At 31.9% G+C, this 15369-nt stretch overlaps 1 protein-coding gene across 1 annotated transcript; it reads right to left on the bottom strand.

Moving 5' to 3' along the window:
* Nucleotides 1-2292: 2292 nt before the first annotated feature.
* LOC126715832 (serine carboxypeptidase-like 3) lies at nt 2293-8086 on the bottom strand. Its single transcript, XM_050416638.1, has 14 exons — nt 7841-8086; nt 7340-7485; nt 5775-5851; nt 5514-5636; nt 5031-5133; nt 4882-4919; nt 4565-4666; nt 4350-4436; nt 3918-4070; nt 3758-3829; nt 3513-3631; nt 3222-3335; nt 3050-3104; nt 2293-2650 (listed from the first exon to the last, which is right to left on the bottom strand). Exons 1-14 carry the CDS (start codon nt 8014-8016, stop codon nt 2567-2569), a joined length of 1449 nt encoding a protein of 482 aa, XP_050272595.1. The 5' UTR covers nt 8017-8086; the 3' UTR covers nt 2293-2566.
* Between the last annotated feature and the right edge of the window lie 7283 nt (nt 8087-15369).

Genomic DNA, 15369 nt, shown 5'->3' on the forward strand with positions numbered 1-15369 from the left:
ATTGCACGGCGACAGGCGACCATAGTTGGTTATGCTCTTGAGGCTTCTCCTTCATCACCTCTTCCAGTGGTTTCAGAGTCTGAGGATGATGATGATGATGATGGTGATGACGATGATGCTTCGGATGATGATGATGGAGATGCTAGCTCTACTGATGAGATGTCTACTTGACACTCTTACCCTTTGTCACTCGTGACGAAAAGTGGGAGTAGTTTTGGATATGAGAGTAGTCATTCTTAGGGGGAAAGTTAGTATATGACATTTTGTTAGGGGAAGTGTTGATATCTGAGGGATGCAGTGAGGATTACATGTATCTTTTTCTTTTCTCTATTTTAGATACATTTGTTCTTATACATGGGTCTTGTGACCATTTTGACATATATTGTACTTATCTTCTTTATATATGTTGATGTATGTTTTTTTCACCTACCCTTATATGTATTGTTTATTTTCTTTCTTTATGCACATGCTTCTTATTACGTGTATGCAATCTATTATTTATATTTCACACAAAGATGCTTTGATGAGTTTTGTTTAAAAGTGTTTCAGAAATATAGGTTGTCAAAGTTTACTTGCCATAAACTATCTTCTTGCAAAATTTTTCAAGAGTTTGTATTAGGATAGATTTTATTGTATTCAACAAGTGAATATGAGTTGAGTGATTTATGACTTCTCTCATATGTTCATTTGTTTGTTGTAGTTTTGTCACGGATTGCCAAAGGGGGAGATTGTTAGGACATATGTGATTCACTTGTTAGGAACATATGTTACAATTTTATGTTATTGGCTTATCTTTTGACAAAACGCACTTGTATTTGGGTAGATTTAGGATGTGTTTAATACTTCAAGAAACTGTGTTTCAAGATTAAGTGTTGAAGACATGCAAGTCTGTCCAAGATTTAAGTTGAAAAAGTGCTGTTCATTAAAACTCGACAATTAGTTATCCATCGAGCTTAAGAAGCTGTTCCAGTCCCGTGGCTCGACAGCTTCTCGATAGCATCTCGACAGACAGCTATTTGTCAAGATTTATGAAAAATAGAATTCCAGTTCTGTTTTGACTCTAATCCGTAATTATGTGTTTGGGCTTTCTTTTCTTTTAACCCCAGACATATAAAAGGACTATTTTAAGGGCCGTCAAAGTGTACACAAGTTGCACAACTGTTGAGCAAAGTTTGTTAAAGCAATTTGTAACCGGAGACAAAGTTTTGCCCTAGTTCATCATTCTTGTGAAGAAGTTGCAGTGTATGTGCACCGTAGGGTTTTGTGACCAAGCATCTTCTTGATCTTCATCATTGGGATGAACTGAAGAACTTTGCAGCCAACAACTTTCTTTAGTTGATGATTGAAGTCGCATATTGAGATCCGCGCATTGGTTAGTCATGTACTTCGGAGCCGTGCATCAAAAAAGGAAATTGTCACTACAAAACAAGTCCAATTGGGTATTGGGGTAAGGGTTCAACTGTAGGTTGGTATAAGGTACCGAGATTCCTTTACTTGTAACCGCTTGTTGTGATAATAGTGGAATTTCGGGAGTGGTGACCTGAAAATCACCCAGTGGGGTTTTTGCTGTTAGGTTTTCCCCATTCATAAACAAATCACCGTGTCATTTATTTTCCGCTGCATAATTAGTTTATTGGTGATTTGTTTGTGTTACCATGCGTTTACATGTTAATTAACTTGATTAATTCACTTGACTAAATTAATTAGTTAATTTATCACAAGGGATCAATTTGTTTTTGGCCTATCATGTTCCAACCTGAGGGGGAGTAATGGGATACCAAAATAGTATCCGAGTCTCACCAACAAATATATCAAATATTTCCTTATTAATTTTGTTGACTAGTTAAAATCAAAACTTTGAAATCTCCCAGTTCTTTAATAAAATCAGATTTCTAGTCTCGAACATCAAATCTATAAGACATCTCTCAATTTTCTCGTCATTATTGTATATTACAAAGATACCTAAAAAGAATTGGAACTATGAAAAAAATGGTGAAGTGAAGAAAAGAAAATGAGCTATTGAGTGCTCTTCTCTATGAATGTAGACACGCTGTCGAATCAAGTTAAATATTGCCTTCTTCCTTCTCACAATATTTTTCATCTAGAACTTGACCAGATATTTAAATATTGCACATGTATTCTTAATTTCTTTAGCCCTTTTTTATTTAATGACGAAGAATATTATCGAAACTGTTCAATTAAGATGATGGTTAGAAAGATTATAAAAAAAGAAGAAAATTTGGTTAGAAAAATCATTTGGCCCTTTCATTTAAAAGTGAACATGCAACAGGGTTCTCAACGGTAAATCCACTCAACCAATATCTTATTTATCTGTAGTATAGAGTGGTCTAGGAGCAGAATAAGAAAACTGGTTTCAATGCACCATTTCTAAAAACCGATGGCAAAACTAACCTTGGTTCTTGAATTATTTTATCTGATGTGGGGTTTTTTCAAGTTACGAATTTTCAGTATTTTCGCCTCAATGACATACAACACAATACTAACAAAATTATGCTCAAGAAACCCCTGTTACAACTGTGAATAAATTTCAAGTGGCAATTGTTGCTCAGAGAGGGAAATAAGCGAGCCACCTATCCATCATGGCATAGCATTCCTTAGCCCTGTATTCAGGGGCAACATGACCCGCACCCTGTGAGAACCACAAGAGTTAGTGAATTTCCTTTAATATTAGAGTAATGCTAAGCACGCAACATTCTTTCACAACTATTGACATGGTCTATTGTGATTGGAGTAGCACTATTTTCATCTGGGTCTGTAATTGACACCATTTTTATTATGCACCAATCAAAATAAGTATGAGGTATGTCAGCAATTGTGAAGAACTAGAATATTAAATGAAATTCCTCAAAAAAAAGAAAGGGTTGTTTATCCCACATTGGTTGTGTGCGGTAGAGTTTTAGTTCTTATAACCCCAGACTACTACTAAAAAGGTTAGGCTCCTTTGTAGTGGTACTCTGGTTAGGTAATATATTATAAATTTTAAAAAAAAACTTTATATACGAATATTAAATGAAATGATCTTTCCTACCAGCACGGTCGTATATGTCAGGACAAAGTCATCATTTGTAAACTTTTGTGTGTATCTGCAGAAAACATATATAATATATCAGTCGAGTCATGGAACTCTAAGCTTTGGTTGAAGCAATTCTGAGGGACGAAAAAGAAGAACAAATTGCAAGAAATTAAAAGAGTTAACCTACCCAGCAACTTGACCATCCACATACCACGTTCGCCAAATTTCATATTGGGTTAGATTCAGTAAACTTATCCAATATTGAGTACCAAGGTGTGTGACAGACAAGTCATGATCACCACTGTAGCAAAAAAAGTTACACACTTACATTTAATGAACAGCTTATTTAACTAAAAGATTAATTTCAACTGTGTTGTATTACAACTTAGAAGCAATTTTTGGATTTATATTGATTTGTGAGAAAACAATTCAAAATACATGATGTTCACCAATGCTCTATTATGCTATAAATTCTGACCTGTATATAAGAGCTCGAAGGTTTGTGTTACTAAGATTACGATGATAATCAACAGTACTTGAGACAGTCTTTGTGTAAGCTATGCTGCTGTTGCACCTTTTCCAAACACCAATGGTTCCCTGTTTGAAATCATTAATTCTTTTTATTAATTTTAATTTGATCAAATTTTGGGGTCATGTTTAGATGTTCATGGTTGGCATAATAAACTTTGTATCATTATGTGATTATTAGTGGGATATACATACATTTCTAACATTAAGGGCTGCTCGAACAGACTTATCATTAGCCCATACACCAGCGAGCACATAATTATATTCCTGAAAAGGTAGCACATCACTTAATTATTACTCATCTATCTTATTAAAACAAAACCCTCACACATAAACAAAAAGAGATAAGGCTTACCCGACACCAATATGCGGGATTTGTTTGAACAAGAAGACTCTCATCGATGTCCTCTTCGAGATATCTTCTGTTAAGGTATTCCTTACCTGATCTTGGAGATGCAGTTTGACAGTTAGGTTCCAGAACTTGCATGAGGTTTATTTGAAGAAGCAACTGTAATAGCAAACTCCAAAATGGTTAAATGCTTACACAACTTAATAACAGTAATGATATATTTAAATGCTTATATGCTTGATTGGTATAGCTCACTTAAGCTTTTTGAAAATAGGGTTATTTGAAAAAACTGTACTTAACAAAAGCGAAGTTTAAAAAAACTGTACTTTGAAAAAGTGTAGTTTGAAATTGTGTTACCAAACAGGCACATAGCTTAATAACAAGAAGGAAAGGATACATCTAAGCATATCAGGAAAAGGAAGTGGTAGACCCTCTAACCTCATCAATTTCTTGAATATCTGATACACATTGTGTATTGTTCTCATTTACATTCACATAATCGCCATTGCAGCTTTCTTTGGCAGACTACAAAGGCATGAAGCATTACTTTGATTTAGAATGATTTAATACAAATTAAAAGATGATGTATATGTTAGCTTAGGGATGTGCAGTAGAATGAACAGAAAACTGCAGCAAGATGAGACATGGCATACCTCAAAGAGTTCATCTGATATTAATGTCAACCGGTGAGCAAATGGGATTCTTGAATTATCATCAAGAAAATCATCTGTCTTTGGGTTCCCAAGCACATATCCCTGATAAATTTTGATTGAATATCTTTAATTTGAATACAAATTGAAAACACATGACATCAAGATTAGAAAATTTCATCTTCCTTTGCTCCCTCAAATACTAAGTAGATCATTAGGCATTATTATCCTTTTATTAAAAAAAAAAAAAAAAAATGCTGACAGAGTAATTCAAGCTCATTGGACAAATTAAGTTGAAGTTCTTGAATAAGAAATTATACCCTCAGATTCATAAACGGATATGTTCCAGCTTGGTTACCTGCATCAAAACCAAGCTTAAGCCTACTTGAGTTTCACACACACACATACACACACAAAGAAAAGAGGCAAGCCTCATTTTGAAGTACTGAACATCAAGAATATACTTTACCATTAAATATCTCTTGAACTATCATAGGAAGAGGTATGCCTGAATATGAATCTCCACCAACGTAAAGAATATTCTCAAAATATTGAGGGTGTGCTAGCAACCACTGCAAATCAATTTAAAAGCAAACAATTCTTAAAATATATAGTTGGCACTTATTTAATTTTGGTTTGTTTTCTTTCTGTATATGTTTTCAAATTAGACTTCTTTTTTCTCAATGAAAATGGAAACATATTTTTGTTTTCAATTTCAACCAATATGTGCATCTTTGCATTAGTTGATTTTCTTATCTTTTTTTTCAAAAATGAAAAACAGAGAAAAGTATATTTTTTCTGTTATCTAACATGTAGTATATGTTACTCAACCTATAATTGAAAGTTGAAAGTACTTGATGCAGTGCAGTAACCCATCACTGGTGTTTACAGACTATAACGTTTTGTTAGTTGTTTTACTAAAACACCAAAGTGATTTCTCTATTTATCATACCTTACTTAGAAACTGGTAAATTTGTGACACAGCTTCATAGTCATCTATATAGTAACCTTCTTGGGTTGTTGAATAAGAAAATCCAGTGCCCACTGGTGCGTCTACATATATTATGTTAAGGCCCTGCAAAAATAATTTTATCTTCTCAAGTCATATGGCTAGATAATATTTTACTAATTAAGCAACCATAAAATTCACAACAAGATTCTAGTCACTAAGTGGCAAAAAAAAGATTCTAGTCACTATGTGAGATTTGGGTACCTGTGTCCATGTATATGGATTGAAATGAAGTGATGGCAAGCTCCCGTTGTAATCTACATAAGTGAAAGCCAATGGACCTACAAAATTTTGAAAAGATATCCAAGTTATTTATGTTAAAATAGGAGTTAAATTACTAAATTCACAATTTTTTTTAGTAGTTTAAGTTTTTGATGTAGCTGATAGATAGGATAGAATTTTAACTTATGGTGTTCGTTCTATGATGATTGCTTTTTATTATCAAGCCAAGACACTAAATGGTTTTTGGTTTAGGCGAGGTTAAAAACTTAGATCTCTTATACGACAACAATAAACTTTACTAATTGAAGTCACTGGAATTCACGGATAATTTTGTCATGATATCAAAACTCAAAATCTCTTCTCCATTCTATCTACTTTTAAAAAATTAAAAAATCAATCGTGCTCATTTTTAAATTTCTATCTCTTGTACATTTTACATTTTTACTAAAATGGGAACTGAGTTCTGATCCACCAGGGTACAGGTGCATAACCCAATCTCCCCTAATGCTAGTCCCGAACCTAACTGTTAAGCCTCACAGATAGTTTAGGCTCAAGCCCACGCCTTCAGACACTAGAGGCTTGTAAAACTTGAGCCCAAGAAACTACTGGGCTTGGAGGCCGGGCGTTGAAAATGAATATGAACCTTGTACAATTGTAGGTTTGGGCCTTCATGGGTAAACTACACAACCCAAACTCCAGTTCAACCGAACCCGACACATTCTAATTCTAGTTTAGTGACCAAAAAGGGATTTTTTTTTTTTTTTTTTAAGTTTAGGTTTTTATCATATAATTTTATGACCAAAAAAAAAAAAGTTACATATTTTATTTATATTTCTTTTTAGAAAATTATTGTTTCACACTTTAAGTGTCCACAAATTTTTAAGAAGGTTCACATTTTACACCTGGTGTGTATAAAATGTGGAATTCTTGATATGACACAATTATAGTCTTTCAGTTAGAATTATAATTAAATGTTAAGTTCATTATTTTCTAATAACTTAAAGTTTTGAAACAATTGGTAAATTATCATGATTTCAAAATTAGAGATTCTGAGTTCAATCTCTATCTCAATTCTACTCCCTATTTAAAATGTTAAAAATTTTAACTAACAATTTTTAATTCCAATTAATACCTTGGAGGGTTGAAAATCTTGAGATTTTAAACCTTAGCATGAGTTGAACAATAGAGTCAGATACCGAATAGGTCCAAAAAAATAAAAATAAAAAAGTACTTTTATCGAGTGAATATATATATATATATATAAACACAAGTGATGTCAACATTGTTATGCGGAAAAAAGGACTTTCACAACATGTGGAATCTATTTTCACCCAGAAAAAACAGATTTATTTAAAATGGAACTAATATTCCTGTTCTTACTGCATTTTCAACGCTCTAGAGTAACTAAATAATTCACCAAACACACTCAACCGAAGGTCCTACTGGAATTTTGGTTAGAAAGTATAGTAAGAACAATTTCTAGCATCCACCGAAAAGAAATGAGATTGAGAACATAAAGAAAGAAAGTAAGAAAGAAAGAAAGATACCGCTTTCATAAAAGAATGCAGAGAGAACAGAACAGCCAGGGCCACCGGTGAGCCAAATCATAAGAGGGTCTTCTGAAGGGTTCCTCTGAGACTCTACAAAATAGTAAAATAGTTGCGACTGGTTCGAGTCACCTACACCAATGTATCTGATACACACAAAAACAAATCCCCCTGTCACCATTGTTGTTTGCATCATTCATTACAAGATAAAGAAAAATAAACACAATTAAGTAAGTCATGTGTCTAAAAGTACACGTATATGGTTTTATCAATTCGGATATTTTTCAAAGAAAAACAAACGTATGTGACAGACAGTGATTGGTGGAGCATACAGTGAAAGTGTAAAACACACACATTGAGACTGAAGATTCTATGAGGCATCTTGCTATAGAAATGCATACTATTTCCTCAGTTTGTTTTGCCCTTGAGGGCAATGAAGCATAGTTGCAGCATTGCTCACATATATTTTGAGGGGGAAAAAATGAAGTTGAAATTACTTACCCAGTTTCAAGTGAGAAAGGAAGTTCACCATCAAAACCAGGTAGCTCTTTGACAATGGTCTGTGAGGCAACAATGCATGGGAAAACCAATAGAACAAGAACAATCAAGCACATTGAGCTAACAAAGCCACTGCATTGGAACAAATTTCTTGCAATATTAGCCTTTTGTGGTGCCATAACTGGAAGAAATTGACACACCAAGTGAACTAGAAGTCACTTTTGCTGTAATATTGTTCACTTCAATACCATGTTACCTTAAATAACTAAATAAAGTGGACAATGTTTATTTTGAAGTACAGAGACTAGCAAGGGAGTTAGGACCCTCCAGTCCAATTTTAAGAAGGTTAGTTATGGACCTATACATCCGATGGATCATACACAAAAAGAATTAAAATTAGGTATGGGCACGTGGTAAAATCAACCAATATATACTTTTTTTTGGTGAACTCCAACAATATATCTTAGAATATGGTTTCTCTGTATTTCGTTGCTTCATATGAAGATTGCATTTCAGTTCAAAATATGTATATATGAAGATTTTAATTTTTGTTTTTTCAATTGACTATTACTGTTTTGACCAGACATGCATAAGATCTCCAAGAACATTGCATAAAAACATATTGGATAAAGTGACAATAATAAGCACTTATTTTTTCTTTGATCCGAACTCCATGGACAATATGTCGTTTGACAAATATGGTGACATGAAAATTAAGGATGCATTTGTTTCAATGTAAAATATTTTTCGATAGAAATATTTTTTGAAAAATTAGTACTTGTTTTTTAATGTCTATTTTCGTTCCTAAAAATACTCCAAAAATATTTTGTTGTTGTTTGGCTCATATAAAAAAAACACTAACAGGGGTCACTCTTATGGCTTGCCACCTAACTCTGCTTTCAGCAAGTCTTGCAATAGAATTTGCAACAAATCCTTCTCCAAGATTATTTAATAAACTATTAATTGTGAATATTTAAAAGATAAAGCTTAGTTACAAAATTTGTTGTAGCCTAAGGCTATAATTTTACTTAATAAAATAAACGGTATTAGATATTTTGAAAATCTAATCGTTGAATTGCATGTTCTACATGCTCTTGTTACACATGCCAAATTTTGTGTCAATAAGATATTATTTACCATATGATTTATAAATTTATATATTATGTATAATTTTAAACTACAAAAACTTGCAATTTAAACAATTTATTGATTACATAACTATTGATCTTTAATTTTTTAAAAATTTTGCAAGCATGGAGGATATTAGAAAAAAATGTAATCTAATGGTGGATTTTTAAAAATTCACTTCCAATAAAAAAATATTGAGTAAGTTTGTAATCTTAGTCTACAACTAATTTTGTAACAAAACTTTGTCCATATTCAAAATTTTGCCTCTTTTACTTTACTAGAAAAGTCAACCATAATTTTAAAAGTTGTGTTGGCTAAACCGTAGAACTAACTAGCTATGAATGAATAATATAATTAGTTTTAAAATATCTATTCTTTTCAAAATTTTAAGAATATAGAAATTTATTATAATTTGTTAATTAGCATCCATATATATATATATATATATATATGTATGTATATATAGATATTTTGAAGGGATAGCATCCAAAATTAGTGAAACAGCGATACTTTTTGAGAATGAAACAGTGATGCTTTTTTGCATAAAATGATTAAAATGTAATAAAATATTAACGAATACTTTAAGAGTATTGGTTTAGGAAATATTTTTTTAAAATTTTATGGGAAAAGAAAAAAAAAAGAAATTAATTTTTTCGACGGTTTTATATATTTTTCTTATATAAAAATTTTGTAAAAACTTTCTCAAATTGATTTATTAACAAATGCTCTAAGAGCACCTCATTAACATGACCCTAAAATGTAATTATTGCATAGTTTAGCAAATCTATAAAGATAAAAATTAGATGTAAGTTGGTCTTAAAAATAAGAGAGATGAAAGTTAAACCTGAGTTTGGAACCACAATGAGCAGAGTTTTAAGTTTGCTATACACTTTCATTACGTTTGATCAAGAATAATGTCATTTGCACTTTTTCACAAAAGTTGCTGGCAATTTTAACTTCTGCAATAAAATTTTGCATTTACATAGAATAAAACAAATTTGATAATTGGATGTGATGTCAATAATCAACAATGAGAAGAAAATGGCTAGTAATTGAATTAACTCACGAGGTTGGTAAGTTGGGGAATTTTTATAGGTTGGTATATAGCTATTGGCTTATTGCAACATGTCTCAAGTCTCAACATAGTCAAAGGATTTGCCAGTCATTGTCAAATGGCCTAGTAACACATTTTGTGGGGAAGTGAGGACGTTCTCATGTGCATAGTTTTATAAAATTAATAAATTTTAATTTAGGAATGCAATATTTTTTACAATTGTTGATAATTGTAGTTACATCATTTTCATAAGGATTGATTACCGTTAACCTCATCTTTTTATTTACTAATCATAATAAATCAAGCCAGTATTTATGAAAAATATTGTATTCCAATACTTATTATTACAAGTTTATTGGATAATAAATAGTTCTACTAATAGGGTTTCTACTACTTTTCATAGTAAATTTTTTTTTTTTTTTTACAAAGTTAATAGTAGTTGAGTACGCCCAATTACAGAGAAAAAAAAAACAAGGTAATAATAATATACCAAATTACTTAAAAATAATATAGCACGCGGAAAATTTGACATATAACATACATGGCACCTAAAAATCAACAAAAAAAAAATTGAGCACTTTTGATCCACGTGTTTGGCTACTTCACTTTTGTTGCAGCCGAGGCCACGAGATCGTAAGCTTTCCAAATGTCTCTATATGAAACCAGCGAACACTTTCTTTAACACATTATAAAAATCCAACAAACTTTCCTAGGCGCTGGAGCTAAACTTGCATTGAGGCAGCAGTGAATACTGTTAGGCAACCCAAAGAAAAAACACCAAATTTGTGTATCAGATTCGAAGATTCATCCCATCTTTAGGTCATTGCATTTGTAATTTTTTTTTTCCTACTAAAATATTGGTTCCATCCATAAAATCTAAACTAAGTTCGTTTTTTTTTTTTTTTTTTTTGAACTTTAAAAAGTTCGTCCTTTTGTTTTTTACATTTTAAAAAGAATTTCCTAGTAATTTAGTAGTGAAAATAAAGGGGGAAAAATATTTTTTTTAACTAAAATATTGATTCCATAAATATAGTTTATATTAATTTCGTTTTTCATTCATAATAATAATAAAAAAATGCTCAGCTTTTGTCCCTAACATTTTTAAAGAGCTTTTCCCAATAATTTAGTAGTGAAAATAAGGGATTTTTTTTGGGGGGAAACTCATTCTTTAAAGAGGATAAAAGTCATAAAACAAATGCATCTAATTTTAGATTTAATAATAGGGTTAGGCTTAGGTCCAATGTCCAGTGGTATTAAATCTGTTAAGATGATGATGATATATGTCTACTTTTGAACACGTGTCACCATCTGACCGAGTCCAGTGCACTGGATGCATTAGACCTAAACCAAATCCAATAGCCTCATGCATGGGTTTTTAAGTTTATCTAGTCGGATTAAAGTTTTATTTGCCCAAATTAATGTGTGTGAGTGTGACTTCGTAAGGATTCTGATAAACGTAGAACTATCTAACGTTCCAAGAGTGCAGCGAAACTTTCAAGGGAGAGGACTGAGAAGCCAATTTTGAGCCAACAAAAAGTACCCATCTAGAACAACGTGAGAATTTATTATTTGGTGTTTGATTAATAATGAGTCAAAAATGAAAATAAAGGAATACTTTTTTTTTCAATACGTATGACCTAACCCAACCAAACAAATATGTATGATGAAATCAAATAGATTTTGACTTCAAGCATTAGAATTAGATCTCCTGTCTTAGTTAAGAGGAGTCATGGAATTTTTGTTGTTCTTACATATGATTTGAGCAGAAAACCAAGAACCCTTTTCTTTAAGAAGTAGGGAGGATTTGGATCTGCCCAAAGTTATTGGGCAGTGCAATCCTTCAATATAGAGAAAAGTTCAAATAAAAGTTAAAAGTTCAAATATTAAAAAATAAATTTGCAATGGCTAAGATTATAAATAAACTTTTTAACTTTTAATTGTAGTTCTTAAAAGGCAATTTCACTATGGATAATAGGGATTTGGAGTTCAAATCTTGTTGTCTTGATATTTGGAAGATGGAAATGTTCTAAGATATCATGCCATAAATACAATAGCTTTTTAGATATTATATATGATTTATGAGTTTTAACTCAAACTAGAATTATAGTTGCATGCTCTAGAGAACACAAAGATTATATGGTTCAACGGAACTCTTAGCAGCGATGTCTTTACTATAATCTAAATTTATCAATTACAATAAATCCAATATCCAAGAAACTAACCGTATAATAAACCATAATTATTTGACTTGTAGTACAATTATTAGTATTATTGGTTTGCACTTGATTGGACTTGAGTTTTGACTATGAATGGTTTTGACACCTTTAACATAAACAAAAATAAAATAATATGAGATTGAAAAAGTGTGATTTATTTATATAATCTAAATGTTAAAGGTGCCTTAGGGCATTTATTAATGGACTATTTTAAGAAAATTTTAATACCATTTTCATAAAAAAATATAAAAAAACTCAACCAAAAAAAAAAAGTTTTCAAAAATATTTCATAAATTAATTCCCTTAGAATATACGATTAACTTTTCCATAATCTAACAATTAAATAACCTAAAATAGAAAATATAAATTCTCCCGATCTTTTATCTAATAAGTTATTCATTTATTTTACCAAAGAAAGGGGGAAAGAAAAAGATAAAATTATACACTCATGCTCATAAATGATAAAAAATTGACTGCGTTGAAAGTTGAAACACGGGTACGTAGAAAGGGAGAGGAGGCAACGGTATGTCAATCCAAACTTCAAGCATGGCGTATAACTATATAATATAGAATCAGACAGGACCTAATCCAAAATAAAACGTGGGAGCAAATGAATGCCATGCTTCTTTCCTATTTAAAATAACCAGTGCAGTCGTTTTTGTTGTAAAGAAAGAATAGGAAAATTAATTGCAATGTCAAATGTTTGACAAATCATCGAACTTTTTGGTGTCACCAACCTTTCAAACTTGACAGTCAGAGCACCATTTATACTTGGAAGGTTTTTTGCATTATTGATGGAGTTTGAAGTTTGGACTTGGGAGTACTCTACCAACCATTGTTATTAAACTTGGCCTGGCTAGGCCAATTGGACCAGAAACTTGAGCAGTAGATAAGTTGGACCGGTTTTTCTTTCAATTGGATTGGAATTTGGTTGTGACCAAAACTTTGTCAAACCCATTTGGTCTGTTTGTCCAAGTCTTTTTTTTTAACAAAGTTTGCCCAATGACCCACTTGTTCAACTAGTCATCAAATAACCCAATCACTTGTGTGGATCAATACTAGAGCTCTGTTAGTAGCAGTTGCCAGTTGTAGCAGCAATTCATAATTTGTTGTCAATTTTTATACTAAATTCTACTTTGTTAAAGGCAATGGAAGTTTTTAGCTTAATTCTACTTTATTTACCTCTGGGTTTTGAGTTTGTCCGATTTTGCTTTTAAAGGATTTGAAAAGTGCTTTGAGAGAGATAAAGCTCTTTTAGTTGAAATTGTTAAAACATTTGACAATTTCGTCAAAGATGCTTGAATCATCTCAATTGGTAGTTTATAGTTCTATTGAATCAACTTTGAAGTCGTCCCAGGTCCATCTGATATTGCTTCTGGAGGAGTTTAAAAGTGCTTTAAGAGGGTTAAAGCCCACTTAGGTTAAATTGTCAAACGTCTGGCAATTTCACCAAAGAGTTTTAAAGGGATTCTTAACACTGGAGTATGAAGTTTTTAGGAAAAAAAACCTCTACAACTCATAATTCATGTTTTATAAATCTATAACTTTAAAGAACCATTCAGTGTAATTTGCCAAAAACTTAGAACGCTAAAAAGCTTTTTGTTAAAATTTTATATCACAAAAACTCAATAATTATAGCTCTATAGTTAAAACTTTACTTCTTATAACAGTGCTAAATGAGTCTTCAATTGAAATTATTATTACTCCTTCTCAGCAAAAAAAAAAAAAAAAAAAAATATATATATATATATATATATTATTACTCCTAAACTCATGAGAGCATTCTTGAGCTGTCTCTCTTTCTCTTTTGTTAGAGTCATATTTTCTATGTAATTAGCTAATCCTTCAACAAAGCACACTTTACTTGTAATTGGGTAGATCTAAGTTGGGTTTAATGTGTTAGGTTCTAAATGTTTAGAACAATTGGCAAATCGTGAACACAAACTTGTCTAGATATAGATCTTAGAGTCTATAGATATTATTAAACAATGCTCAAGGTGATTCAAGAACATACAAGCTGCAGGAAGAAGACTTCATATTCTGCCTGGTTCGATCGATCGAAGAACAAGCTCGATCGATCGAAAGTCGTATCTGCAGAATTTTAATTAAGTTCAAACAGCAGTTCAAGTCCATTTAGAATTAGGGTTTCTAATCTACTTCTCCCAGTATATAAAGGAAACCCTAAGCATGTTTTTATGGGGCTTTTCAAAGAGAAAAGAGTGTGCCTCTTTTGTATTTAGGGTTTTATTCCTAAAAAGCTCTCTTATGTCTTCTACCGATGCTATTCCTTGAAGAATCTCAAGATCCGGTATTGTAGAAGTTGCTGTCTTTTCTTGTCATCAAAGGTGTTGATGATCTAAACCTTCAAGGGTGGTCTTGGAGTCACAAACAAGAGAGTTTGTGTTGCTAAACCTTTGAGTGGGATCTCAAACTCACAAATAGGGGTGTTTGTGTTTTGCAAAGACCAAAGAAAGAAAGAGTCCGTGGATTCGGAGCTTGCACGTGGTCGTGTCAGTAAGTTCTACTGGTTGGTAGCAATAAGAAGTCGAGCGTGGGGGCTTGTAAGTCTTATTGTATGAACTTCGATTCTTTCTAGTGGATTTGCTTTTTACCTTGAGGATAGCTAGGTTAAATTCTCCCCAAGTTTTTTACCGGTTTGGTTTTCCTGGGTGATCATATCATTGTCTTATTTATTTTCCGCTGCTATGCATGATATGATTGTTTAATTATGATAACCTAGACTTTGAATTTGGACTAAGTAACAACTTGACTAATTAACTAGGTTAATCCAATTGTGTTTTAAGGGGTCTAAAAACTAATATAATGTATAAAGAAGTATGTTGTTCACACATATCAAGTGGTATCATTAAAGACATGAAGTTTGATCCAAGAAACAAGTGAAGAAAAACTGATTCATTAAAGCTCGACACAAGCTCGCCACTAGCTACTATCGAGGATTAATGGAGAAGCTTGACACAAGCTCGATCTGTCGAGAACTACGAAGTTAGAATTCTCAAATCTGAATTTCGGCCCATGATGACTCGAATGATTAGGGTTTCTCTCTCTACAACCTTAGTCATATATAAGGCTTATTTTAAAATTCATTAAGTACAGAAATAGAGACCTAAAACTCA

This window comes from Quercus robur, chromosome 2, assembly GCF_932294415.1.
Source record: "Quercus robur chromosome 2, dhQueRobu3.1, whole genome shotgun sequence".
In the NCBI taxonomy this organism is placed as follows: domain Eukaryota; kingdom Viridiplantae; phylum Streptophyta; class Magnoliopsida; order Fagales; family Fagaceae; genus Quercus; species Quercus robur.